A 27970-nucleotide genomic window follows, 5' to 3' on the forward strand; every position below is an offset into this window, starting at 1 on the left:
CTCCTGCCCCCTGTGCTTGTGGAGCTGTGACACCCTTCGCTCCACCAAATCGTGCTCTAAAGTAAGCCCAGGCTGCATTGGTGGGGGTTTGGGGCTACTCTGTCCCCGCAGTGCGTTTGGGGAAGTCGAAATACCTCGACCCCCAGTGCGGGCAGCAGGACTGGGAGCAGGGCTCGTCCCAGGGCTCGTCTCTCGGCACCTCCCTCGGCAACTCCCTGCCGGCCGACAGCTGCTGCAGGCTGCCGAGGAGCAGCGTCAGCCCCGCGGTGACTCACAGCATCGCCATGCGGGCGGCTGCGGGCGGGCGCTGCTCCTGTCTACGTGGGATCTCCCGTGGGGCCCGGCTCGCCCTCTGCCCCCGGAGCCTCCCGTGTCGGGGTTGGGTGCGGGGTTCCCGTGCCCGGAGCGTTCCCAGCGCTGCCCCCCGGCGCTGCGAGCCTCTGTGCTGGGGCTGTGCCAGCACCACGCCACGCTGCGATAACTGCACCCCGTGCTGCTGGGGCTGCCCTCACCCCTCAGGACTGCGTGCCGGGTTTCCTGCTGCTCCCTGAGCTGCTCATGGGAGGGGGGGATCGGTGGGGGTCGCGCTGGTGTCCCTCAGCCCCGTGCTGCCAGGAGCCAGCCTTGAGTATGCTGTGGGCACCCTTGTGTTGTGCCGGGTCTGCCTGATCATTTTTAGGGGCTTTAGGAGCATCCGCTCAAAAGGTTTACTTTATTCTCAAGGGCTCAGCCTTGAGCTCAGCTCCCGTCGCAGGAAGCAGCCTGTAAGCACTGCGGCCCATTTGCTGCTGGGACGCGGTTTTGCGTGGCAGGCGCTGGCTGAGCTCCGCTGCAGCCGCGGTTCGTGTCTGAACAGGAGCAGCAAAGTGCTGAGCTGTGGGTTCGTCATGGCTGTGGGTTCGTCATGGCGGGGCTGCCTTTCATCTCGCTTGGGGGAGGAGAGCAGATAGCGATCTGCGGGGCCGGGCTCTGACGCTCCCCTCTGTCCCGCAGTGCAGCCATGGAGGTGATGAACATGATGGAGCAGCCCATCAAGGTGACGGAGTGGCAGCAGACCTACACCTACGACTCGGGCATCCACTCAGGTGTCAACACCCAGGTGCCCTCCGTCAGCAGCAAGTGCATGGGGGACGACGACGAGGTGTACGGGAAGCAGTACACCATCAAGAAGACCACCACCACCAGCTACTGCCAGGGCGGGGGCCAGGGCCAGGGCCAAGCGCAAGGTAGGGGCGAGGGGCTCTGCTGCTGCCTTCCCGGGGCTGTTGCTGTGTTCCTGCTGGGTGCTGCTCCACACAGCCTTCCTGTGAGCTGCTGCTGCCTGAAATCCCCTCCTGCTGCCCTCCTTCCCTGTACCGAGGGCGCGCAGCCAGCCCCGCGCCGTGCTGAGCTGAGCACATGTTGCAGCCACTTGGCTGGCTCTGGGGAGAGCAGCAGGTCCCAGCCCACGGGTCGGCGTCTGCTCCGGTGTTCCTGCTTGGGAAGCTGCCTTGGCGCGGCTGTGAGCTGCCGGTGTGTGCCACAAACCTGACAGCCGGGGTGCAGCCACGTGGGCACAGCCTGCGGTGCCGGAGGAGACGCTTCCCCTCACCCTGTCCCCAAAAAGAGGGCAGAGCTGTGCTGGTTCCCCCCCAGCGGTGGGTCCTCGAGGACAGAGCTGCAGTTCTCTGGGAGCAGAGCTCTGCTCGGTGCCTGTCCTGCGCTGGGGGGAACGTGGGTCTGTGATGGGTTTGCTCCTGCTGTGCCCATTCCTGCAGCCTCGGCCTTGGAGGGTTCTGTGTCCTTTTCCTAATCCCCAGTGCCAGCTGGTTTCAAGTTGAAAATACCCTTAATTTTTTAATTAACAGGCCTTGTGTGACAATTGCTTAATCATACTGCCTAATTAAGTGTTGCCTTATCTCTGTACTGCCGTATCTGTTTACACTGGAAGCGATGGCTCCTCGCAGGACGTGCCAGGACTGCTGACGGGGCGGGTGGCATCATGCTGGGCTCACTGCAATCGGGAAGCAGCGCTGGGAGCATTCCTGCAGGAGAGCCTGGCCTCACACTGTCTCTCCAACTCCCCACAGCCGACATGGAGGCTCAGCTGGCCATGACCCGGGCTCAGCGTGTCCGTGCTGCCATGTACCCCGAGACGGTGGAGGACCGCTCACTGCTCATCACCACGCAGGTGGAAGGGCAGCAGACCAACGTGCAGCGCCTGGCAGAGCCCTCGCAGATGCTGAAGTCGGCCATCGTGCACCTGATCAACTACCAGGATGATGCTGAGCTGGCCACCCGCGCCATCCCGGAGCTCACCAAACTGCTCAACGACGAGGACCCGGTAAGCAAGCATGCTTTGCTTGGGCTTTGAGTTTCAGGGCTCCTGGGGCATCCTTCCCCCCACCTCCTTCCCCCCACCTCCTTCCCACCACCTCCTTCCCACCTCTGTGCTGTGGGTCTGTCCTCATGCTGCAGTGCAGCTCCTGGAGCAGGGTGAACGAGTTGTTAAAACCAGCAGCCTCGGTGCAGGGCAACACATTGGAGAGGAATCCTGCTGTGCCCCAGGACCCCCAACCACCCCTGACTCCCTTCTCCACTGCAGGTGGTGGTCAGCAAAGCAGCCATGATTGTGAACCAGCTCTCCAAGAAGGAAGCGTCCCGCCGTGCCCTGATGCAATCATCTCAGATCGTGGCGGCTGTGGTGCGCACCATGCAGAGCACCAGCGACCTGGACACGGCGCGCTGCACCACCAGCATCCTGCACAACCTCTCCCACCACCGCGAGGGACTGCTCTCCATCTTCAAGTCTGGCGGCATCCCGGCCCTTGTCAGGATGCTCAGGTACAGGGGGCTGGACAGGAGGGGATGGGCTTAAACTGAAAAAGGATGAGTTGAGATTAGGTAAAAGGAAGAAATCCCTTACCGTGAGAGCAGTTAGGTCCTGGGATGCTTCCCGGAGCAGCAGTGGGTGCTCTACCCCTCGGGGTGCCCGAGGCCAGGCAGGGTGGGGCTTTGGGCAAATGTAGAGTCCTATACTTGGGGAGGAATAACCACAAGTATCAATGCAGGCTGGGGGCTGAGCTGCTGGAGAGGAGCTCTGCAGAAAGGACCTGGGGGTCCTGGTGGCCAGCAGGGTGACTGTGAGCCGGCAGTGTGTCCCAATGGACCCCAGGGAGATGCTCCTCCCCTCCGGTGCCCATGGGGAGGAGCAGCGACGAGCACCCCCAGGAGCTTGGGGCCATGCTGAGGGGCAGAGCCGGGGGTGCCCACACTGTGCTGATGTGGCTCCGTGCCACCCGCAGCTCGCCGGTCGAGTCAGTCCTCTTCTACGCCATCACCACGCTGCACAACCTGCTGCTCTACCAGGAGGGTGCCAAGATGGCGGTGCGCCTGGCTGACGGGCTGCAGAAGATGGTGCCGCTGCTGAACAAGAACAACCCCAAGTTTCTGGCCATCACCACCGACTGCCTGCAGCTGCTCGCCTACGGGAACCAGGAGAGCAAGGTGAGCCCGTGGCTTGGGGGGCCTGGGGAGGGGATGGCTGCCACCACCTCAGCATGGCGCCTGACCCCTCGCAGTGCTGTGTCCCCACCTGCACAAACAGTCCCAGTTTGGCCCAGTTCGGCATGGCTGGTTCTGCCTCTCCTGCTCAGAGCCATGGTTCTGTCTTTGTGCTTGGGCTGCTGCTCTCCTCCCATGCATGAGCCCCTGCAGCCCTGTGGGGCCGCAAGATCTGCTCCCTGGGTGGGTGATGCTGCACATCCCGAGGGTCTGCAGTACGTGGTCCTGACCCTGCCCGCCTGCCTTGCAGCTGATCATTTTGGCCAACGGAGGCCCCCAAGCCCTGGTGCAGATCATGCGCAGCTACAACTACGAGAAGCTGCTGTGGACCACCAGCCGGGTGCTCAAGGTGCTGTCAGTGTGCCCCAGCAACAAACCCGCCATCGTCGAGGCCGGTAAGGGCTCTGGGGCCGCCTCCTGAGGTCGGTGGGCTTTTGGGGTGACGCCGCTCGCCCTCCCGCAGCACCGACTGCTCCTGGCTGCTTGCTCCACACCCCTCTATGTGCCAGGTGCTGAGTGTGGCCCCCGGGGCCCTAAGAAAAGGCCGGTGCTGCTGCAGCCCTCCCATGGACAGCTGCCCTGTGGGGCACACCAGTCCTTGAGCCGCCGGGTCCCACCACCCGTGTCCTGGTCTGCGGCTGCTGAGGCACTTTCTGGGGCTGTGTGTGGGCAGGAGCCAGCCTGGCTGGCGGGCAGGAGCTGCTCTGCTCCACATTTAGCAGTCAGCCTCTGCTGAGCCGCGGCGATGTGGTGCGTTGGAGGCGGCAGCCGGGTGGCACCCAGCCTGTGCTCACTGTGCGCGGTGCTGCGGCTCCGTTTCCTCTCTGCCGGGAGCTGTGTGTCGGTATTTATAGCACAGTGTCTCGTGTCCCTGGCAGGTGGCATGCAGGCTCTGGGCAAGCACCTGACCAGCTCCAGCCCCCGGCTGGTGCAGAACTGTCTCTGGACCCTGCGGAACCTGTCTGACGTGGCCACCAAACAGGTGGGTCTGGGGGCTGCCGTGTTGTGTTCAGCTCAGCTTTTTGGGGAGCTCCATGCCCGTGCCAGGCTGATCCCGAAGTGCTGCCTTTAAGTTGCTCTGCATCTGACCTGCTGTGGCAGCATCCCCAGACACCCTGATCGTGCAGCTGCCCGCCAGCTCCCAGCCCCATGGGGATGCAAAGCCCGAGGGGTGCCCAAGGCTCAGCTCTGAGCTCTTCCAGCCCTTCGTCACCTCCTGATGTGTTCCCCATGTGCTCGGGTTGCAGATTAGCGCCTGATGCAGTGTGGAAACTATTTGTGCTGGCGGTGGAAGCGTGCAGCCGGGTCCCCTGGCTCTTGCTGCAGCACTTTAACCCCTTCCTGGTGCTGCCTGCACAGCTGGGGCCAGAACTGTAGTCACTGTGGGGTTCTTCTGGTAAATCTCGCTCATTGCATCAGTCCCAGCAGCTGGGGTTATATTGTTCCTGTGTTTCCAGCAGGAAAAGCCTGGTGGGGATGTTAAGCTGAGCAAAGCTGTGCACATTGAGCACTGCCAGTTGTGCTGCCAAAGTGATAATGAGGAGTACTGGGGTGCAGCCAGGGGTGCACGAGCCTTGGTGGCTATGGAGATGAGAGCCTGGAGCTCAAAGGGGGAGACGGGGTGGGGTCTGGGGGAGCAGCCCCTCTGCACACATTGAGAGCTGCAGCCCCCAGAAAGGGTTTGGGTGGAGCCCAGCCGGGAGCCATGCAGGGTCAGGCTGGGGGGAGGAGCTGCTCTGACCCCTGTCTGTGCTACTGCAGGAGGGCCTGGATGGAGTCCTCAAGATCCTGGTGAACCAGTTGAGCTCTGATGATGTCAATGTGCTGACCTGCGCCACCGGCACGCTTTCCAACCTGACCTGCAACAACAGCAAGAACAAGACCCTGGTGACACAGTCCAACGGGGTGGAGGCGCTGATCCACACCATCCTGCGGGCGGGCGACAAGGAGGACATCACCGAGCCGGCTGTGTGCGCGCTGCGGCACCTCACCAGCCGGCACCCCGAGGCAGAGATGGCGCAGAACTCCGTGCGGCTCAACTACGGCATCCCCGCCATCGTCAAGCTGCTCAATCAGCCCAACCAGTGGCCGCTGGTCAAGGTGAGGGGGGGGGGCTGCGGGGGGGCCGCAGCTGGAGCCGCGCGCATCCGCTGCTGCATTTCCGTCGAGTTAATGGCTGCTAATGGGAGGAAATTGCTCGTGCTGCTGCGGCGAAACCCATCCTCGCCCCCCGCCGTGGGGGTGTAGGATCCGGTGTGGGAGGATGCAGGAAGCCGCAGGCAGCCTGTGCTGCGGGGGGGCTGCGGGGTGCCCTGTGCCTCTGGTCCCTGTCTGATGAATCTCCGTGCCCTCGCTGCAGGCCACCATCGGGCTGATCCGCAACCTGGCCCTGTGCCCGGCCAACCATGGGCCGCTGCAGGAGGCGGCCGTCATCCCACGCCTGGTTCAGCTGCTGGTGAAGGCTCACCAGGATGCGCAGCGTCACGTGGCAGCCGGCACGCAGCAGCCCTACACGGTGAGTGCCGGCACAGCCAGGTGTCCCCGAGCTGGCGGGGTCTGTCCCCATGCTCAGTGCACGGTGACCCATCTGACCACGGCATGGGGATCCATCTGAGCGCACATCCCCTCGCAGGATGGCGTCAAGATGGAGGAGATTGTGGAGGGCTGCACGGGAGCGCTGCACATCCTGGCCCGGGACCTCATGAACCGCATGGAGATCTTCCGGCTCAACACCATTCCCCTCTTCGTGCAGGTAGGGGCTGGGACACGGGGCTGTGCCGTGCTGCCTCCCAGCTACTGGGAGCACACGTGTCCATGTAGCACTGGGTTCACAGCCCCACGCCGCCCTCTCTCTCCTGGCAGCTCCTCTACTCACCGGTGGAGAACATCCAGCGCGTGGCAGCCGGCGTGCTGTGTGAGCTGGCCCAGGACAAGGAGGCTGCCGATGCCATTGATGCCGAAGGGGCCTCAGCTCCGCTCATGGAGCTGCTGCATTCCAGGAATGAGGGAACAGGTGAGCGCAGCCCTGGCCCCGTGCTGGGCTCTGCTGGCCGAGGTGGATCCCTGAGCCCTGCCACAGCAGCTCAGCTCCTGTCCCCACACAGCCACCTACGCGGCCGCCGTGCTCTTCCGCATCTCCGAGGACAAGAACCCCGACTACAGGAAGCGTGTGTCTGTGGAGCTCACCAACTCGCTCTTCAAGCACGACCCCGCGGCCTGGGAGGCGGTGAGCATGTGGGGATGGAGGGGGGGCAGCCACACTGTGCCCCCACAGCTGTGCCTGCATGGCAGCGGTGGGTGGGCGGAGGGGAGGTGGTGGCTCCGGCTCATGGGATGGGGATGCTGGGTGCCACGTGCTCGTTCCCCACATCTCAAAGCGTGCCACCTTCTTCCCCAGGCTCAGAGCATGATCCCCATCAATGAGCCCTACTCGGACGGTGAGTGCAGCCCTGCGGGCCGTGTGGCCCTCGGTCCCTCTCAGCACCATGGCAGCCAGGAGGGCGGCTGTCACCCACGGGCGCTGAGTGTCCCCTGTCCCCCAGCAGAGCTGGACCCCGGCTACCGCCCCATGTACTCGGGTGACATCCCCCTGGACCCCATCGACATGCACATGGACATGGATGGAGATTACCCCATGGACGCCTACAGCGACGGCGTCCGCGCGCCCTTCGCCGACCACATGCTCGCCTGACCGCCCGCACAACAACAGGTGGGGGGGCCGGGGGTTGGGGGGCTGCGTCCCATTCCCGAAGCCCACAGTGACACCCGCTCCTCATTGCAGGCGTTTCCTCCGTGCCGAGGGCGGCCTCAGAGCTGAGCGATCGTGAGAAGGACTCGGGAGACAGAAGTGCCTGAAGACAAACGTCCCCATTCCCACGAGAGGTTTCATCTTTCCGTTTTATTTTCTCTTCGCTGTGGGTCTGTGCAGGTCCTTCCTCCTGGGACTGCTTTGAGCGCCTACTGCCGCATCCAGCATCCAAATACTGTTTCTGAAGCTTTAAAACACACAAATTCCGCATCTTTACCAACCTTTCATTGGCAGAATAGTCTTTTCTATGAATATATATATTTCCTTTTTATTTTTAATATGGTGCCAACGGCTTTTGCCGTCTTTAAGTTTGTGCTTTCTAACGTCCCCACGATTTGTTCTGTGCGTTAACGTTCTAGGGAAGGGATCTGATGGGAGAAACCCTTTGTTTTCTGCAAACTCTGCTGTCAGAAGGGCAGCCCGGGGTTTGCTGAGAACAAACGGAGCTGCACCCGGAGCCCTGGGGCTGCCGTGGGTCTCTGATCTGCTGCTGGGAGCTGACTTGTCCCCGCAGCGCCCATGGAGGAGTGACTCCAGCATTACGAACCGTGTCCTTGTACCGACCCCTGTTGCACATTTTAACCCTTTCCCCTTCTTTTGGTGAGTGGTGTGTTTCCGTCCCCTTTCCTTATCTGATGACTTTTCTGAAGAGGCTCTGGATCTGATGGTCTAACACTCCGCCTGGCAGTGGACGGACTGTTACTGCAGTGTGGGTCCGGAAGGGGAGATTTTATTATTTCTATAAGTTGTTTTTGTATAGACCAAAGTAAAGAATAAAATAACCCCCCCAGCCCCGGGTTGTCGTGAGCCTCTTCTTTGTCGGCCCCGGGGGGATTTTGGGTCCCATTGAGGTGGGATGGGCATCATCAGGTACGGCGCTGGGTCATTTGCATGCCCACCGTGTCTGCTCTGCCAGGAAGCAGCAGCTCCTGGTAATTAAGATGTTTGTTCATTAAGCAGCATCACCGGCGTCTCAGCTCTGCTGCGGTGCGAAGCTCATTTTAATGAGCTCCGGGGGATGAAGGCGCACCGCGGCCGAGCGGAGCCGCGACGGAGCTGCGTGCGGCGAGGTTGAAAGCGGTGATCGATTCCCACCCAACCTCCCGCAGCCGAGCGGCGCAGACGGAGGCAGGAGGCCTCACCGACAGCCGCTCCCTGCGAGCGGTGTGGAAGCGGCTCCGGGCGCCAGGCTGGCAGCGTGCTGAGAGGTGGAAACTTGCCAAAGTCACCCGCGACCTTCACGGTGCCATCTGCTGCGCGTCCCCGCGTCCCCCCGGCTCGGCACGGGGAGCTCAGCCGGGCGCTGCGGGGTGGGCGCTGCTGGGAGATGCGATGCCCCGCTCGAGGGGGCTGAGGGACGGGACGCGCAGGTTCGCGCAGCTGTCGTGCTGCGTCCCCCAGCGCCCGGGGCGGCCCGGGGCCGTGTCCGTGCCCTGAGCTTTAGGCCTGCAGGCCCGAGCTGGGGCAGAAGGCAGAAAGGAGCGGGGAAGCGGGGTTGGCTCCAGGCCTGCCTCGGCTCAGCCCCGCGGCCCGGCCGAGCCTCGTGCAGCAGGGATGCGGCCCCGCTTCCTGCTCTGTCCCGTGCCAGGATCGGAGCCGAGCAAAACAACAGCTGTCTTCCGGGAGCCGTGGGAGCCGGGCGGCGAGGAGCGCACATCCGGAGGGCTGCGGAGCCCCGTCCGACAGAGCTGCTGCAGTGACGGGCAATGGGTCGATGCCCTGGGCCCGGAGAGTCCCTCTGTGCCGCTCTACGAGTGCTGCTCGCCGGGTGCTCGCGCTGGGGTTCGGCCGGGATCCCGGGAGCGGGGGTGCTGCTGGGGCAGAGGTACCGAACTCGGCCCCCCCAGCGCCCGCAGTGCCCTCAGTCCCCGCAGCGCCCCGTCCCGTCCCGCCTGTTGCCCTCTGGTGGCAGCTCCGCCGCTCCCCGTCCCAGCGGGACCCCCCGAGCTCCGGACGAGCGCTCAGCTCCGCCCGTAGAGCTTCTCCCGTCCCCCGTGGGACTGTACCCTCGGGGGCTGTCGTGGCCCCCGCTGGTGGCAGCAGGAGGGGCCCGGCGGTGCCATCCCACCCTGCAGGGACTGCCCTGCCCGGCCGCAGAGATGGGAGGAGGAGAGAAAGAATGAGCTCCGGCTGCGTTCCGTGGCTCCCGACGGGTGAAGCAGGAAGTGTGGGAGCGAGGCGGGGAGGACTGCTGCTGCCAGGAGACTGCAGAGGGCATTTCTGAGGGACTGAGCCATCGGCCTTGTCCTCCTCCCCACCGCTCTGCAGCCACGCCAGGCGCTGCGTCACCCTCTGACGCGGTGCCCGGGGAGCTCCCCCGTCCTTCTGCCCCTCCAGCCCAAATCCCGCACCCACCTCCTCTGGCCGCCTCTCCCCAGCACTGCCTCCTTGCTCCCTCACAGCCTCGAGTTTTGCCGCAGCAGTTGGGGGCACAAAAACAGCCCGGAGCGAGCCCAGCCACCCGCACCCCGCTCAGCTCCGCAGGGTGGGGGAGGACTCTGGGTGAGCTGAGCACGGAGGAGGTGAGGAGGAGATGCGTGACAGCGGCGGGGCAGGGCGAGCGCAGAGCTGCACGTGCAAGCGGGCCGCGCTGCCCTCGTCCCGCCGCTTCGATGCCCGGCTCCGCCGTGCCGTGCTCGACCCCTGCAGCCCCGACTCCTCCGGCAGCGATCTGCTGGGACGGCGCACACGCATCTGTCGTGCCGCGTCCCCCAGTGACTGGGGCGGCTCGGGGCGGAGCGGTGCCGGTGCCGCAGCTGCAGCCCGCGCCGTCACAGCAGTTCTGGTTTTATGGCCGGACTCGTGATGGTGCTGGTTTTATGGCCGGGCTCGTGATGCGTTTATGGCCGCGCTGGCACTTCCTCGGGTACTCCCGGCCCCGTACCCCGCATCCCACTGGCAGTGGGGTGGAGGATGGCAGCTGAACTTTGCCCGGCGAGGTGCGGCTCCCGAGGGCTCCCGCGAGAGCTGCGGCACCTCGGCTGGGTCTGTCCGCTGCCGGGCGCCTGGATGGGGAGCGGGATCCCGCCCGGCCCCTGTGGAGCGTCCTCACCACCCGCATGTCACCAGGGATGTGCTTTGGTGCCGAGACCCCGCGTCACATAGCGGCCGTCGGCCCGGCGGCGTGGAGCAGCGCGTAGCAGGTACGCTGCCCCGAGATCCGCCCCGCATCGCCCAGGGCAGCGAGACCCACGCCGGGCCCGTCCTGGAGCTCCGTCCCCGCGCGCCCCGAGCACCGGCGCTGCTGCCCGAGTTCCTCCAATCCCCAGAGCGGCAGTGCGATGCTGCCCCAGGGAGGGGTTTGCCGGGGGGGGCACTGAGGACACTCAGGATCCCCGCACGGCTGGAGGACGGGATGCGGCCCTGGTCCCCGGCATCGCCCTGACGGCTCCTTCTCTCCAGGCTCGGCCAGAGGAAGGACCTTGCGGCTCCCAGCGCTGCTCCGGGGATCCGGGGGGGGGGGAGGCACAGCCCATGGCAGACGGGCCCCCCCCGTGACGCCAAACTGGACCCCGCCGCCCCGCAGGAACCGCCTCCCGGCCCGACCCCGCCCCACGCCGCGGGCAACCGCCGCGACGCCGCGACCGTCACCGGTGGGTCGGGCCGGGGGGTCAGGGAGGGGTCCGGGAAACTCCCGGCTTCGACCGTTCCGCGCGTCCCGGCATCCCCCGCCCCGTGTCGCGGTGCCTCAGTGCCGCCGGGAGGTGGCAGCAGGGATTCTCCCCAGGAGGCGGAGGGGAGGAGGAGAAGGATGAGATGTGGGTCCCCGTGAGCCGCCCTGCGCTGGAACGCCCTCCCGGGGCACGGGAGGCTTTGGGGAGATCTGGCTGCCCGGGGCACCAATCCCGGACCCCACGGGGGCAGAGGGGGGCAGGAAGCTCTCCTCCAATGCGCCCTCCAGCGCCAGTTTTTCTGTGCTCCCATTCCGACCCCGTGTGCCCACAGCCCCCCACTGACGCGCTGTCCCCGTATCCCCAGAGCTGTGCACCGGCGATGTCCCCGAGGTGGAGATCGTCACCCTGCTGGGCGAGCAGCTGCCCCGCTACACGCTGCGTGCCGACACCGTCTTTGGCTACAATCATGAGGACTGGCTGCGTGCCCCCCCCGCCCCGCAGCCCACAGCCCCCCTGACTCCGCAGCAGATCGAGGAGACCCTGTGGTATTTTCGTGAGTGCCCGGCCCTTGCCATGGGGCTGACCAGGGGCAGCAGGGTTTGAGTGGGGGCCGTGGGGTGTAGGATTCAGGGTGGGGTCACAGGGCAGTGCAGGAGCTAATCACCACTAACGGGATTGGCGGAGTGGATTTCCTGGGCCAGAACATCCCGGGCTAATTCTGCTGAGCTGAGCCAGACGTGTGCAGAGGGCCCCAGCATCTCCCGGGAACCCCTGTGCAGCCCCCCCTTCCATACACTGCGCTCCATGGGGTTGGGACCTGGGGGGGGACAGGAGGGGTCTGTGCTCCGCTTGGACCTTGGTGCAGGTGTGCTGGGGGCAGGAGCAGAGCGGGGAGCTGATGGAGGTCTGGGGCAACAGGGCTGCATCCCGCTGCCACCCTCGCTGCCTCCACCCATGCATGAGGGGCTGGGGGCACCATCGGCTGTGGCATGCTTGTGCTTGTGGCCCCGTAGTGTTCTTGCCCCCCCTCAGCCATCAGCCCCCTGCCCTGCAGCCTCAGCCCCCAGCCCTGTGTGCCCAGTGTGGCTCAGCAGTGTGTCACCACTCCCACTCCATGTCACGTTTCTCAGTGCCCCATCTGTGTGTGCTGTGCCCCCACTCCCTCATCCCCTCACCCAGACCGTTAAGCTGCCATCAGAAATAGCCCCCTGTAATCTACTTGTGCAGAGATGCAGAGACCTGCATGAAGGAGCAAAGCTCCGGCAGGGATTAGGAGGGAGCAGCTCCTGCACACTGCGTCCTTGAGGTGCCCGTGGATGGGTGCCTGCCCACAAACTGCAGCATCCAGGGAGCAGCGAGAAGGCAGAGCCAGGAGGGTGCTGTGCCTGCCAGGAGGCAGAACTGGAGAGGGGTCAGGATCCTGGATGCTGCAGGGAGGGTCCCATGGGTGGGAGTCCAGCGGGCAAATAAAGGCATCGTGTGCTGCTGAAGGGCAGCTCCAGCCACGGCCTCATCGATTCATTGATTAGTCCAGTCCTAACAAGGACAGGCCTGGGGCAGGTGGTGGTGGAGGCACTGTGCATATCAGCACTCCTGGCATCCTGATGGAGAGCAGCCCTGCCGTCCCCCACCCAAAGCCCCCTGCCAGTAGCGCCTGCACAGTGTGCCATACAGCTGCTCCATCATATAAGCAGAGTGTGATTCATTCAGCTCTCCCTGCCTCAGTGCTGCCTCTGCTCAAATCTGTTGGTGAAGGAGCAGGGGGTGCACCTGGATGGGGCGTGTGGGGGACAGGAGCAGTGCAGCCACGGCTGGCTCAAAGCAGGGGGTTTGCTGAGTGAGGCAGTTTGAGGATGGCAACCGCTGTGTGCTGTGGGGGTGACAGGGAGACGGCGCAGCCTGGGGCGGTGTGGGGCTGGCAGGTGAGAGGCAGTGGGATGCAGCTCTGGCAAAGCTGTACTGTGCTGTGAACTGGGTGTCACTGGGCCCCCAGCCCTGCATACAGCCCAGGTTCAGTTCAGGGACCTGAGAGCCCTCCCGGTCACTCCAAATAGGGCAGAAGCCGCTGTCTGTGCACTGCCAGTCGGAGGTCAGCCCTATATGGCTGCTGCTCAGGGACCGGTAACCCCTCAGCGTCCCCTCTTGGCAGCTCCCACTGGGGGATGCAGTGCACAGACCACCCCGTGTCCATGCGAGGCTGAGAGGTGGGAACCAGAACCATCCCCTGTGAGGAGCGCATCCCCATGGCGAGCGTGGTTCTCATCATCTGCCTGATGGGGGTTGCGGGGTGCACGATGGGGCCGTGGGTGCATGATGGGGGCCGTGTCCCCACAGCGCACAGAGAGCTGCTGCTGCCGGCCGAGCTGCGCTGCTCTGCGCTGCGCTGTGCCGAGCCGGGGGGAGCGCGCAGCCCGCGACCCCGCCGCCCCCGCCCCGCTCAGGCCTCAGCGCCGCCCCCGGGACGCAGCGGGCAGGTGCGCGCCGAGCGACCCCATAAATAGGGGCGGGAGCGGACGGCTCGGCACGGCTCCGCGGTGGGCACGGCACCATGGAGATCTGGAGCAGCCCCGCCGCTTACGACGAGCTGAACGGGAACGCGGAGCGCGGCGGCGGCGCGGATCCCATCGCCCGAGAGCTGGAGGAAGGTGGGGGGGCGCGGGGCTGCGGCGGGGCCGGGGCTGCGGTGGGGGTGCGGGGCCGGGGGCTCCCTGGGAGCCGTCCCACGGCTCACGGTCTGTGTATTTCCCTTGGGGTTGGCAGCCCCCCCCCACCCGCTCATTGCTATCTGGTCCCTTTGGGGATCACTGCGATCCCAGGAGGGGTTCACGCACGGTGGTGGTGGGCAGAGGAATGGGAAAGGATCTGTGTGGTTGTGGGGCTGGGGGCAGCCCTCCCATGGGGTGTGGGTCCCCATGCCGTGCTGGCCCGGCCGTGGTGGTTGCTGTGTACGTGTTGGGCAGCGTATGGCTCCTAGGGCCCGCTGCTGGCTCACGCCATAAAGATGCTCATGCTCCAATTATTTCCAATTAACGGCTCAGTGGCCTGACGAAGTGCGGTTAGAGACCCTGCGGGAAGCAGGCCCTGCTGAGGGGAGGGGGCCGGGGCTGAGGCTGGCCCCCCCCCCCCATCCCCATAGATGCACCCACTGCGCTCTGGGCAGGGACACGGGTGGTGAGTGGGGGCATCGCCATGGCGATGTGCGCCATTACACAATCCCATCTGGGGCAGCGTAATGGGATTTGTGTGGCTGAGCCTCCCCCGTTAACCCACTTCGTCTGCCCGCCTGGGGGAGTGCGTGAGGTGGGGGCTGCAGGGTGAGACTGCTGAGCTGCTGTGCTGGGGAAACTGAGGCACGGAGCCACAGGGCTGTGAGCACAGTGAGCGGCTCTGGCAGCGGCTGTGGGGTGCGGGCAGTCCTGGGGCAGGCAGAGCTCAGGGCCTCGCGCTCACTGCTGGCTGCCTCTGCAGGTGGCGGCTCGGTGCTGGGGGGTGGACACCCCTTGTGTCGCCCATCTGCCCCAGATCCCCAGATATAATGGGGAGGAGGTGACCCCCCCCAGTTCGGTGTCTGTTCCCGCAGCTGCTTTTGTTCCCGTTGCTGCTCACAGGCGCTGCTCTCTGCAGCCGTGGGAGCATTGGGTGGGCAGGGGGCGCAGCACCCCAAGAAGGCAGATCTTGTTGTTGGGCCCCGCTGTGGCTGTGGGGTTGGGATGCTGTGGGCTCTGTCCCTTTGCTCCTGAACATGGGCTGGAGCAGATCCCTGTGCTCGGCCAGCGACCCCATGGAGAAACTAGGGCAGGGCTGGCTTCTTGCAGTGACATCTGGGGGAGGGGGCTGGGGCAGGCTGGGGGGACGCTGCCTGCAGCTCGACTTCACGCAGTGCTGCATGGCGTTGTTTGTGCCAGTGCTTCCAGCCTGGCTTTGTGTTGGAGATATCACCTCCCTTCGGCCCCTCCTTCCCATCCGTGTGCCTTGTATCAGGATGGGGGGACGCTGATACCTTCCCCTTCACAATGAGATGTGGGGTGATGTTGGTGTGTGCCCCACAGTGCCACAGGAGCATCCCTGCCTGCACTGTGCTGCTGCTGCCCAGCAAATGGAAGCAGTGCAGGGCAGCTCAGCGCAGCTGCTGCAGCCATCGCCCATCACCGTGCACTGCAGGGGCAGCAGCGCCTGCCCATGGGTGAGCTGCAAGCTGCAGCACAAGGGGAGGGGGCAGCAGGGAAGCTCCAAGCCCCTCCTGTAGCCCTGTGTGAGAGCACAGCCAGGCTCAGCTTTCGCCCTTCTCCCCCAGTCCTGTGCACTGAGCGTGCCGTGCGGATCACCAAGACGTACCACGACATCGATGCTGTCACCAACCTGCTGGATGAGGTGAGCTGGTGCACGAGGACCTGGGGCTGCGGGACAGGGACCAGAGGGGACAGTCCTGGTTGACATTCAATCCATTTCCCCCTGCCTCCTGCAGAAAGAGAGAGACCTGGAGCTGGCGGCGCGCATTGGGCAGTCCCTGCTGAAGCAGAACCGCAGCCTGACGGAGCGCAATGAGCTGCTGGAGGAGCAGCTGGAGCTGGCCAAGGAGGAGGTACCACCCTCGGCCCGGTGCTGGGGGGCTTGCAGGCTGTGCCCCTGAGCTGAGCCCTGATGTCCCCCCAGATCGCACAGCTACGCCACGAGGTCTCCATGAGGGATGATCTGCTCCATTTCTACACCACCAACACGGAGGAGAGCGAGCCCACCTCTGCCCCCATCACACCGTGAGTGGGCTCTATGGGGCTGCCCCATGGATGTGGGTCAGGGGGCTGGCAGGCCCTCATCCTGCCCACACTGCAGGTGCTCAGCGCCCACTCTGCTGTCCCCAGGTTGCGCCGGAATGAGTCCTCACTGTCCCTGCAGCAGTTCTTCCAGTATGATGCTCTGCAGCAGAAGCTCCGGATCCTGGAGGAGGAGAACCAGAAGCTTCGCCTGGAGGTGAGGGCAGAGTGGGGCACCCAGTGGTGATGCTGGGGGGGAAACGCTCTGATCATCAAGCACAGCCCCTGTCCTCTCCTCCAGGCCACCACCATTGTGACAGAGACCAGCCGGTACGAGGACCAGGAGCAGCAGCTGATGATTGACTGTGTGGAGCAGTTCTGTATGTGGGCTGAGCCGGGGGGAAGGTGGGGGGCACCTGCTGGGTGCTGGGGAGCACCCAGGGAGGATGGTGATGGTGCTCCCCCGCAGCTGCAGCCAGCCAGCAGGTTGCCTGTCTGTCAGAAGAGCTGGCCCGCAAGGCCGAGGACACGGCGAGGCAGCAGGAGGAGATCAGTCAACTCCTGGCACAGGTGGTGGAGCTGCAGCAGAAGTGCAGAACGGTGAGCTTCCCTCCCCTGCTCTTTGCTGAGGGGCCCCGGGGGGGCGCAGCACACAGCACGCAGCCCCCTCTGACTCGCCGCTCCGCAGTACGGCACGGAGGTGGAGGAGCTCCAGCAGCACCTGGCCGCGGCCAAGGAGGTGCAGCAGCATCTCCGAACGGAGGTGAGAGGTTGGGGACGGAGCGTGGCTGCAGGTCCCACCGGTGGGGGCTGTGCTCTGAGCGGTGCCCCCTCCCTGCAGCTGCGGGACCTGCAGGACAAATACGTGGAGTGCGGCGGGATGCTGCAGGAGGCCCAGGAGGAGGTGAAGAGCCTTCGCAGCCGCAGTCTGCCCAACAGCACCGTCAGCCGCTACGGCGCCGGCAGCAGCCTCCTGCCCCTGGTGTGTGTGGGGGGGTGCGGTGGGGGTGGGGGGCGCAGCTCCCCTATGTTGACGCTGCATCCCAACCCTGCAGGAATCGTTGGCTGCTGAGATCAAGGGCACGATGAGGAAGGGGACGGAGTCCTCCTCAGACTACAGGTGGGGGCTGATGACCTGAGCCCGGGGGGGGGGGTTGGCCTAAGAAAGGAGATGTGGCACTTGGGGACGTGGTAGGGATGATCTGACGGCAGCGATTCTGTGATCCTGTGCCGTGGGCTGCCCCGTGCACACACCCCCCCGCTCCCTGCCCACAGGAGCTGTCTGCGTGTTTTCGAGACGGTGAAGGCAGTGAACCACGCGGCCAAAGCCCGGTCGAGCTCCGCATCCCCCCAGCACACACCCGGCTCCAAGCAGACCTCGGCTGCTCCCTCCGGGGGCAGCAGCACTCCTCACCCCAGTCCAGAGGGTCCCCAGTGAGTGTGTATGGGAGGGGAGGGGGACTGGCTCAGGGCAGAGGGGCTGGGCGGGGCTGGGGGTCGTTGAACGCCGTGCAATGCACCTCGCAATGCGCTGAGCCCCTGACCCCGTGCCCCTGCAGGACGGCGGGCCCGCGGGCAGCCCCCGGCCGCCAGGATCTGGAGGCGGCGGTACAGCGGCTGTCGGCGCAGCAGCGGCGCCACTCGGAGGAGCGCTCCTTCTTCGATGCGGAGCGGGAGCGCAAGCTGTGGCGGCTGCGGGATGAGGACGGCTCCAGCGGGATCCCGACGCCCGACGGCAGCGTTGTGTCCGCCGGCACCACTTGCTCGGGGGGCTCTGAGCACACCGCTGCCTCTGGCTTCTCGCTGGGCTCGCTCAGCTTCCTGCCTGACAAGCTGCAGATCGTGAAGCCGCTGGAAGGTGAGGAACGCGAGGGGACGTCGTGCAGCCCCGGGAGTGCCAGAAAGGTCCTGTGTTCCCAGCTGAGCCCCTCTGCACGCCTGTATCCTCCCTCCAGGCTCAGTGACGCTCCACCACTGGCAGCAGCTGGCGCAGCCCAACCTGGGGGGGATCCTGGTGCCGCGTCCTGGGGTGCTCACTAAGGACTTCAGGCCGCTGGACACCGACCTGGAGGAGGTGTACAGCCTCACCGACCTGGAGGAGGATGAGGTGGAGGCTGCCTCCTTCCAGCTGCTGCCCACTTCCACGCCTGCCAAAGCCATGGAGCGCCCCGGGGGTGAGCGGTGGGCACAGAAATGGGGGGGACGTGGCCCCCAGTCCCTCTCTGCCCTCCTGTGCTCTTTGCCCCGTGCTCCCCCTTGTGCTGTTCCTTCTCCCCTCCCTTCTTCCTGTCCGTTCCCACAGAGCTGCCCTGGTGCCATGAAGGCATGTGGCCAAGGAGGGTGCAGGAGCACTCTGGGCACTCTGTGTCTCCTCTGAGCTCTATGGGGCTGAAGCACAGCCAGCACTGCTCCCTGGGTGTGGGATTCTGCTGCTTGTGACAGCTTCCAGCCTAACACTGATGCCCCTCTCTACCCCCACCCTGCTCTCTGTGTGCCCTTCCCTCCATGTCCCATTAACCCGCCGTCTCCTGTCCCCTCCAGTGCTCCTCTCTGCTAACAACCTCCCCCAGACCCCATCCACCTTCACCATCACCACCTGCCACATCCTCCACCCCACCACTGAGCTCACCACGGTGATCCCCAGGTATGTGCCTCCCTCCCCACCTGCACCATTCCCCGCTGCCTCCCCTTGTCCCTCCTGCCTGTTCTCCCCCCACCCTCGGGGGGGAGCTTTGTGTGGAAGGAGTGAGGCATTGAGGCTAGAGCTGAGCCTGCTGCCTTCCTGCTGGGCTCAGGATGGAGCAAGGAATGGGCGCCTTAACTGCTGAGCACTACTGCGAAGCAGTAATAGGAGTGGAGGGCATTGGTGTGAGCTGGAGTTCACAGCATTAGCAAAAACAAAAGCCAAACACCACCACACGACTTGCCCTGCATGCGCGATGAGTGAGCGCGCAGCACTGGGCCCAGCCCTGCCGCTGCTCCTCGCTGAGCCCCACTCCTCTCTCTCCCTGCAGTCTGCATCACTCGGTCGTGCCTTCTTGTGGGCCCTTTGAGGGGCTGAACCGCAACCCCCAGTCTTTGCGGCCGTCCTGCCCGGCGCCGGCACACCGCCCCGCATCCCCTCTGGGTCTCGTCCGCCTCGTGCTGCTGCGCGGCATCAATGCTGTGCTGCTCCCGGCCCCCACCAGGAGGGGCCCCCCGCTCTCCCACCAGCCCTGCGCTGCGGAAGAGGGGCAGCGGGGACCCGCATCGCGGAGCAGCATCTTCAGCGGGAACCTCGTGCAGAAGCTGCTGCGCCTGGGGCTGCACCGGGTGGTGGCCCGTGGGGAGCGGTCCTACGCGGACGGGGAGCGCCGGGAGCAGCGCGATGCGCCCACGTGAGGACACGGCAACAGCACGCGGGACGGAACGAATCCTCCGCTCTCTTCATCTCCAGCCGCGGGCGAACAGCGCTGGGCTCCCTCGACTGCTGCGCGGCGGCATCACCCGCCCTGGGGCAGCGCAGAGCCCGGCAGCCGCTTTTGGGGCTTTATCTCAGCGGCAGAACGCGGAGCTCTGCAGTGAGCGGCCCCTTCCCTGCCTCCCGGCCTCCTTCTCCCCGGCCCCCCTGCTGGCGGCACAACCGGATGGCGAGGAGCAGCGGCTGCACGTGCCGGGCTGAGCCCCCACCGCCGGGACCCGAACTGACTCCTAAAGCAAACGGCGGTTTTAAAGTGGTGTTTTCTAAACTCTTTTCTGCCCCACAAATAGATGTAGCAGCGCTGCAGCTGTGCCCCATCTCTATGGAATAAACGCGACCACCTGAGGCAGCTCGCTGTCTCCCCCATAGCCGCACCTCCAACGACAGCAGCAGCAGAGCTGGGAGTGCCAAAGCTTTATTGTGGGACCAGAGATGGGCTGAGTGCCGGGGCTCCCCGCGGGGCTACGCAGCATCGGCCGCATCCTCGGCGCTCCGGCGGCCGAAGTCCATCCAGTCGGGGTAGAAGTGGTCGTGCAGGGCCTCTACCGCCCCGTTCCCCTGCACGAAGCCTTTGCGGTCGCTCAGCTCTGCGGAGGTGAAGGGAGAGGGTCAGAGCCGCCCGGGGCTGGGCTGACTGGGAGAGAGCCGGGAGCTGCGGTACCTGCGAAGACGTGGGGCAGGAAGCGGGAGATGAAGCGCTGCTGCTGCTCCTGGGCCGGGGGCTCGGGCCAATCCCGCCGGGCCGGGCTGGAGGGGGGGCGGTGGGAGCCTCCCGGGACCTTCGCTGCCGGCCGGCACAGGCAGGCGGTCACCGCTGCGCTGAGGATGAGGCCGAGGAACACCTTCGTCTTCATGGCTGCGGAGGGAAGGGGAGAGAGGGGCTGCAGCAGCAAACCGGAGCGAGAGACGGGCAGCGGCGTGCTCGACCCCAGCGCCCCTCCGCCCCTCCCGGCCGCTCCGCACGCCCCTCCTCACCTCACGCTGCTGCTCCGGGTTTCCGCGCGGCTCCCTGCGCTCCGTCCGCACTTTTGAAGGCGCCCGCGCTGCGCTCCGCCCCGGGGCGGCTCCGACCGCTGCGGTGTTCGGGGCGCAGAGATACGAGGGATGGATGCACAGACATGCATGCAGCCGTGCAGACGCACACAGCCATGCAGCGCACACACAAACGGATGCACACGTATCTACCCACAGGTGCACACGTCCATGCATACACATCTGTGCGTACACACATCCGCACACACACAGACACACATCCATACACACGTGCACATATGTGTACATGCACACACATCCCTTCACACACACACACACACACACACACACACACACACACACCAGCTCTGCTCCGAGCTGCCCCACAGCACAGCTCTGTGCCCCACACCAGGACGTGGGGGCAGGGGTCCACGGGCCACTCAGAGGCTGCAGCAGCTGCAGGACCCCTTCACAAACCACGCTGTGGTGCTGGACACAAACCTGTACACGGACCATGGATACACGTGTGTTCACTCAGTCGGTCACAGAGGCAGAGATGTGGGTACACAGATACGTTATGTGTACAGGTGTATGTCTGCATCCCAGGTATGTGTGTGTCTGCGCAGATAGATGTACTTACATTTGCATGTGCTTACACACACTGCAGCAGACACAGAGGCACACACACAGTATTTCTGTAGAGGCAGAGTGCTGCCCGGCTCAGCTGCACGGAGTGCTGTGTCTGCCTTTGAAGGTTCACAGAAAGGCAGAGCCGAGCTGCACAGCCGCAGAGAATGAGCGTACAGCCACGAGTGGCTGTGAAGCAGAGCTGTATTTCACACAGACACAGAGCTGTTCCTCCCTCCACACCATCCCCACACTCCTGGGGCGGCTCAGCCCCCTCTCTGTGCTCGGAGGAACAGCACTGGGGCTGCCGTTACCTCACAGAGCCACGGCTCCTCTTGTATTGACCCTCATCCCGCAGTGTTTGGGAACATTGGCCTCATCCTTTCAATAGAGGATGCAGCAGTGACGTGTTGACATCTGCCCCGGCCCTGGCCGTGTTTGCAGAGGGGAACCAATCCTCAGATAAGCCCCAAACAAATGGGCTTTGGATGGGCAGGAGGCAGCGTGCCCTGCTCCTCCGCTGCCCGCAGCAATCAATGGATCCCTCTTGGGAGCGATTTTTACAAAGAACAAACAAATTGTTTTGTCATTTCGGGCTTTTAATGGCTCAATCTGGGCCAAATGAGCCGTGCTGTGACGGGCTCACAGCGGCTGCTCCCTGCAGCCCTCGCTCTGTGGGGCTGTGATGTGGGGCTGTGACGTGGGGCTGCAGTGCCCATGGGCACAGGGCCGTCCTTGCGTCCTTGTGCCATCAGAGCACTGCACCACAGCCATGGGAGCAGGGACAGCACGGACACCTCGCAGCCAGCAGGTCAATGTCTGGCCCTGCAGCAGGCAGTGCTCAGCTCCTCCAGCCCTGGCTGTGTGCAGAGGCAGCGGGGCTGTCTTCTTTACCTTCCCAACACAGGGACCACACAACGTCCCTCAGTGCAGGCAGGAGCTCTGAGCAGTGCTGGCACGCAGTGCCTTTGCTGATGGGTGGAAGGCAGCTACTGCAGCAAACTGCTTTCCGGGAGCAAGGTCTCACCGGGAAGTACAGGGCAGCAAGGTGAGCTGAGTGCAGGGAAAACCAGGCTGAAAGTCAGGGCCTTCCACAGCAGCAAGTAGATGAACACGCTTTTTGAGGGCTGCCAACCCCCCGCAGCTCCCAGTGGTGCCACTGCTGCACAGGTCGGGACAGAGCTGCCTGCAGTGCTGCAGAGGGAAGCGCACGGACTTCCTGCTCGTGCTGCACTTGCAGACCCACATCTCCAGGCCTGTTGCAAAACTGTTCCACCCCTGCACTTTCAGTGACCTCCAGCCGCAGCCCGGCCTGCAGCAAAGCCTGGTTGTAGGAACAGAACCCTCCCTGCAGCAGCAGCACAGCTCCTGGCCCGAAGCAGCAGCACTGAGCCCACACACCTATGGGCAAACAAGGGGCACCTGGCGCAAGGCTCCGTGCAGCCCAGTCCAGCGAGGGAGTGACTCAACCTCCGCCCTTGGGCTGTTTACTTCAACTTTGGCCAGGGATGAGGAAGAGCAGCACTGCAGTTGCTCTGCGTTCCCCTTCCTGCGCTGGGTCACACTGCACTGCGCTCACAGCTGCGCAGCACAGCAGCTCCACGCAGCACCGGGGCTTCAGCGCTCAGTGCTGTGCCACCGCCTCACCGAAACAAAGCATTTTGGCTTCAAAATGCAACTGAATAATCCGCCAAGCCAACACTTTTCAAAACCATTTTTATTTAAATAAGACTTTAAATACATTACATAAAACATTAAAAATGAAACCAAAAATCTGTTACTTCACAGGGCATTAGGCAGCAGTCGCTAGTAACACGTAAGCTCTGCAGCTCTATTTACAATGATACTTGTTACATTAGTCCAAGATTGATCCCTTGTCAGAAGTTTAACCCAAGGCGATGTTCCTTCAGGTACAGCAGCCCACGCTCTTTGGGCTTGTATGACATCAGCACCTGCCAGGCCAGGACTGCAGGCACCCAGCCTTAAGGTCACTCCATTTGCTCAGCTTCCCCAGATCCCTCTACCACTGGGAATGACAGCCTACAGAGGGTCCTGTCTGCCCTGGCCGTGCCACAGCTCGGCACCTTGCTGCAGGGCCCCCATGGTCACTGCCCATGGAAAGGGGAGGGCAGAGCTGGGGGCAGAGCTGGGGGCAGGCCCTGGGCTCAGCAGGGCACTTGTGGCGTTTTCCAGCCTGAAGCTAAACGCCCAAATTACCTCTGTTAAATGAGGGACAGCAAGACGAGATAGCATGGGCTCTTGTCAGTTTATTACATCACTGAATTACACCAGTCCAGACTGAACAGTGGACCCAAGAATGGTACATTACACAAACCGACTGGTTTTAAACTTATGACAAGGGACAGATGGGAATCTCATTGTAAGGAAATCTTCTTGCATAAAGCTTCAGTGGCCCATGGGCACTTAAAACCCATGGACTTTCAGCTGGTCGTCTTTGGCCAGTCCAATCTGCAAGAAAAAAATGCACTTCATAGCACCTCACACCACTCAAACCTCTGCGAGCATTCATACACCATCTGCACTGCAGAACGGACAAATTCCTGCTTCACCCCAAAACACGGAATGCAAACAAGACTGCAACTGCAAAATCTCACAGAATAACGTATTCCTCCAGCAAATGTTTCAGTAAGCACAGGAGCAGTCTCCTCCCTCCGCTGCTCTTTTGCACGCAGTCAGGTTCTGCTTCGCTCCCAGTTCAGCAATTAAGCCTTACCTCGACGAGGAACTGGCAGATGTTCTTGCGCTGGTCGCCCTGCAGCTGAATCACTTCTCCATACTCAGGGTGCTCGATCACAGTACCATTGCAGGCAAATTTCTGGGGAAAGAAGAAGGCTCCTTCAGGACGACAAAACCTCTGACTGCTGCCCCGGCCCCACAGCCCCCCGTGTCCCACCGCCCCCGGCCCCACACAGTCCCACAGCCCACCTTCTTGAACGCCTTCACCAGTTTCTTTTTATCGTAATCATCCGCGATGCCCTGGACAGTGGTGAGGGTCTTCCTGCCGTTCCGCTGCTGGATCCTTATATGGATGTAGTCCTCAGTGCCGGCAGGAAGCAGGTCATCACCCTTACTTGCATCAGCAAAGGGGTCTGCGGGGAGAGCGCGTCAGCGCCGGCCCCGCCCCGCCGCGCTCCCATTGGCCCGCCCGCCCGCCCGTCACCCTCCGCCCCCGCCCCCTCCCCGCCCCCGCCCCCCCGCGGCTGACGCAACGCGGCCCCGGAGCGCAGCTGCGCCACGGGGCGGAGCCGCCGCAGGGAGGGGCCGCCGGGCCCGGCCCGGCCCAGCGCCGCACAAAGGCCTCACCGAAGGGTTGGAGGTTCTGGATAGCGGACATACGATACGCTTCCCTTCCCTCGGCGAGGCGGCGGCGGCGGGCGGCGGCGGAGGCGGCGACGCGGCGGGTGGCGGCGGCGGCGCGAGCGGCTGAGACGGAGGATGCTCTCGCGGCGGCGGCTGCGGACGCTGTCACGGGGGCGGGACCGGCGCCGCCCGCTTATATACCACCTCCGCGTGACGTCAGCACGCACGAGAAACGAGCGCGCCGATTGGCCCCCCCGCGGGGGCGTCACGACGCACGGCCGAACGCGGCCACGCCCCGGCTGGCGCGACGGGAGCCGTACGCATGCGCAACTCTAAGCCGCGCGGGGTGGGGGGGGCAGCGGCACACGGGTGCGGCGCACGCGCAGTACGGCGGCGCCTCGCGGGGCCTCGGGCAGCGCCTGGCCGGGCGATCGCGCTGTGCTGCGGCCGCGCTGCTCCCGGCGGCCCGCACGGCTCGGCTCGGCTCGGCGCTGTCCTCGCGTTTGCGGAGCCTGCGGCCCCCCTCGTGCCATCCGCTCCCCGCAGTGGCGGCTCCAGGCCCCGCGATGGCTGCGGTCCGCCCGGCCCTCGTCCCCGCCCCGTGAACGTCGGGGTTCGGTGCAGCGGAGCCCCCCGGGCCGCTCGCCCCGCGCCGTGGCGGCTGGGCGGCTCTGTGAGGCCCCTGCCCGGGGGCTCCGTGGGCGGCGATGGGCCGGAGGTCCCTTAAAGCGGATGCGCTCAGAGCAGCTTCCAGGGCTCCCGCCGTGCGGCCCCGGCTCTGCGCTGCGCGAGCGGTGCGATCGGCTGCTGAGCGCCGCGTGCCGTCAGGCAGCATCGCACGCAGCCCTGCGGTGTGCTGAAGCGGCGTGTGGGTACGGAGGGAGGCGAGGATGGGGCAGAAGCCGTGAGGTTCGTGCGGGGTTCGAACGCCTCTGGGCGCCGATGGGCCGCGCGGGGACGGAGCCGCACGGCGCTGTGCCGCTCAGCCAGCGCTCCTCTGCGGCCGTCCGCGCCCCGCCGTGGTGCCGTGCATTTCCGAGGGACGATCGGCACCGCGCCGTGCTGCTCTCTGCGGCCCTGGCAACCGTCGCACGGTGGGGACGCTTCGTTCCTGGGGCTTTGCTTGAGATACCCCCATTCATTGCCTTCTGCCGGGTAGAAGGATCGTTTGCTTGGCTGTACTTCAGCGTCTCTCTGGTGCTTCTAAAGCATCTGTTACTTTTCCGTGTCGTTATGTGCTGGAGCACTGGCTAAAATTGTCATTAAAATGTGGATTTGCTCCACAGCCGCCGTGACCCAGCAGACAGCACTTCTCTCCCCTCTGTTTCTGCTCAATTTCCCCTCTCCCGGATCAGGAATCATCTCCCGCAGCCACGTACCGCCCCGCCGGACAGCAGAGGAGGAATCTGACGATGTCAGCGCACCTCGACCGGCAGAGCGCTGCCAACGGAGCGCTTTTACCGCCAGGGCTCCATCGGAGCAGGGAGCTGCGGGCCCCGAGCTGCCCGCGAGGTGGCAATGCTGCTCCGTCCGCCTGCACGGCGGTTTTGCAGTGGCTGCGACATTCCTAGAAACCAGCTTTCCTCCTCCATCCTTCCTGCAGCCTCCGTGTGACTGCACGGAGCTGGATTCAGGATGAGCTGCATTTCCGGTGTGCGCTATTTGATCCCATCAGTCAGCAAAGCAGCACCAGCGATAAATGTGCTCCTGGATCGCACTGCAACACGGCTGCGGTGAGCACAGCGCTATGGGGCAAAGGTCATGCAGGGAATCCCAAAGGTCACCACCCCTTCTGCACGTGGGCATTCCTAGGAATGCCCGTCCCAAAGGTGGCAAACCCCGGAAAAACACGGGGCGATTTTGCTGCTCTCTGCCCGCCCGAGGTCAGGGCTGTGGGGCGTGCAGTGAAACACATCCGTCTGCTGGGTGCTGCTGGGATGGAGGCACCGTAACTGGGCTGCGCGAAGGGCAGCTCCTGACGCTCTGTCCCCACACAGCAATGTGTCCCGATGCCATCCTGCCATGTGCTGCTGAAAGCAGCTGCGGGCACCTTCAGCTCCTGCCTCCCCCTCTGCAGCACTTTGCTGTGCTGCTCCTATGGTGTCCCGCAGGGTGCGCTCCGCCCGCTGCACGGGGCTGAGGTCCTGCCCTCCCCAGGCTGCAGCCTTCCTCCCGTGCTGCTCAGCCTTTGTCATCTCCGGCTGTGAAACCTCCTCTCTCCGCGAGGTGCCAGGAGAGCTCTGAGCACGGGGCTGTCTGGGAGCACTGTTGGGCTACGAGCAGGAACAAGCTCAGCTCTTTGCTGCTTGGCAGTCCCTGCAGCAATGGGGGCAGTGCAGCTCCTCCTGGGGCAGGGACATGTAGGGTGGAGGGCGGGGAACTCCTGTGGGTAGGGATGGCAGTTCCAGACCAAGGAACTGTGCTCGTACTGTGCATGGTGCATTTGTCCTCTTGCCTGCATTTGAGGCTGCAACATTCTGTGGGTTTGCTGCAGAAAAGGAGACCGAATCCCTTTCCACCCCAGCCATGCCCTGCATTGCTCCTTGGGGCTGTCCTGCAGCAGGATGGTTCAGACCCCCCCCTGGTTCATAGCCCCACACACACTGCTCACACCACAGGACGGTGCTGAGCAGCGCTGTGCTGGGAGCCCTCACTTGGGCACTCAGCAGCAGCCAGGAGCAGCAGAGCAGCCCAAACTCACAGCAGGGAGCAGCGACTGGGGTGGAGAGATGGGGAGATCGCCCCCAACACACCCCATGTTGTTCCTGCCTGCCCTGTGCAGCTGCGCTGTGCAGCAGAGCTACTGCTCTGGGACACTGTGATTCCTCTGCATGAACCGCCTCTGGGGATGCCCCCTCCTCACTCAGTGATGGAGATTGAGGCCAAAGGGTTTTCTGCTATGGAGAGGCTGAGATATAGCATTAAGGCAGCTCAGGGAGCAGGGCAAGGGGCCGGGCGGGTTCTCATGCTGTCTCCTGACAGAGGCACAGGGCTGACTCAAAGCCATTGCAGCACACCATGGACTGCTGTGCTCAGCAGCTCTCGGTCCCATTCCCACATGTCAGCAAAGGAGCTGCTGCCAGGTGTGCCCGCTGTCCTGCTGCTCACACACTGGGGTCACACTGTGGCTGAAGGGTGATAAAGAGGTGCTGTGAGAAGGGGCTGAGCTGCCAGGGCTGCTCACAGCTAGATCCCAGTGGGTGCAGCAGGGCTGGGGCTGAGGCAGAGGAGCACAATGGGACATGGGGGGCAGCAGGGCTGTAGCACATCTCCTGGGGGGCACGGAGACAATGGGAGCACACTGCTTCCCACTGCATGCCAGGGAGAGGTCATGGGGAGACCTGAGCTGGGCCCAGCCCTGGGCAGCTCTTAGCCCTGGGAGGTTGGTGCCATTCAACAGCTGGGTCTGGGCCCTGTCCTGAGCGCCCGCTCACGGGGTGCTTCCAATACTCCAGGCAGGACAGTGAGGCCCTTGGTGTGGGTGCCCCCGTGTTCAGCCCCATTCTGCTGCGCACAGTGGGGCCCGAGGCAGAGCCGCTGTCAGCCAGGAGCTGCCCTGCAGCCAGCACAGCGCTGTGCCCTGAACGGCTCGGAGCAGAAGGGACCTCAAAGATCTCGCAGTTAAATGGGAGCGAGGTGCCGGACTGCTGAGCAGGGGAGGGGGGGACCGGGGCTGCGGGGGGGTGCGTGCAGCAGCAATGGCGGCAGCGGAGGTGGCAGCGCCTGGCAAAGGGCCACAGCCCGGCTCTGCTGACTGAGCTGAGGGCCGGGGCGAGGAAGCCGAAGCCTTTGGTCAGCACCTGCTTCGCCCCACTTCGCGTTTCCCTTACGAGGCAAAACCCACGAACCGCGCACAGGAACGCGCCCAGCCCCG

At 64.4% G+C, this 27970-nt stretch overlaps 3 protein-coding genes across 3 annotated transcripts; 2 read left to right on the top strand and 1 right to left on the bottom strand.

The window, feature by feature from the left end:
• Positions 1 to 1000: 1000 nt before the first annotated feature.
• Positions 1001 to 7234, top strand: JUP (junction plakoglobin; the record flags this gene model as incomplete). The annotated part of the gene is made up of 13 exons (XM_079547257.1): positions 1001 to 1226; positions 2070 to 2323; positions 2585 to 2823; positions 3285 to 3486; positions 3794 to 3938; positions 4422 to 4525; positions 5305 to 5643; positions 5903 to 6058; positions 6176 to 6295; positions 6406 to 6556; positions 6648 to 6769; positions 6941 to 6980; positions 7089 to 7234. The coding sequence occupies 13 exons, from the start codon at positions 1001 to 1003 to the stop codon at positions 7232 to 7234; spliced, it is 2244 nt and encodes a 747-aa protein (XP_079403383.1).
• Positions 7235 to 10193: 2959 nt separating this feature from the next.
• Positions 10194 to 19097, top strand: HAP1 (huntingtin associated protein 1; the record flags this gene model as incomplete). Its single annotated transcript, XM_079547080.1, has 16 exons — positions 10194 to 10494; positions 11330 to 11518; positions 15260 to 15336; positions 15431 to 15547; positions 15619 to 15719; positions 15825 to 15933; positions 16018 to 16096; positions 16186 to 16316; positions 16405 to 16479; positions 16558 to 16698; positions 16772 to 16836; positions 16992 to 17150; positions 17276 to 17574; positions 17672 to 17890; positions 18258 to 18360; positions 18731 to 19097. 16 exons carry the CDS (start codon positions 10194 to 10196, stop codon positions 19095 to 19097), a joined length of 2532 nt encoding a protein of 843 aa, XP_079403206.1.
• Positions 19098 to 19638: 541 nt separating this feature from the next.
• Positions 19639 to 20030, bottom strand: LOC306955909 (gastrin/cholecystokinin-like peptide; the record flags this gene model as incomplete). The annotated part of the gene is made up of 2 exons (XM_079547285.1): positions 19639 to 19763; positions 19838 to 20030. The coding sequence occupies 2 exons, from the start codon at positions 20028 to 20030 to the stop codon at positions 19639 to 19641; spliced, it is 318 nt and encodes a 105-aa protein (XP_079403411.1).
• Between the last annotated feature and the right edge of the window lie 7940 nt (positions 20031 to 27970).

This window comes from Tetrao urogallus, assembly GCF_951394365.1.
Source record: "Tetrao urogallus genome assembly, chromosome: 26".
NCBI classification, from domain to species: Eukaryota; Metazoa; Chordata; class Aves; order Galliformes; family Phasianidae; genus Tetrao; species Tetrao urogallus.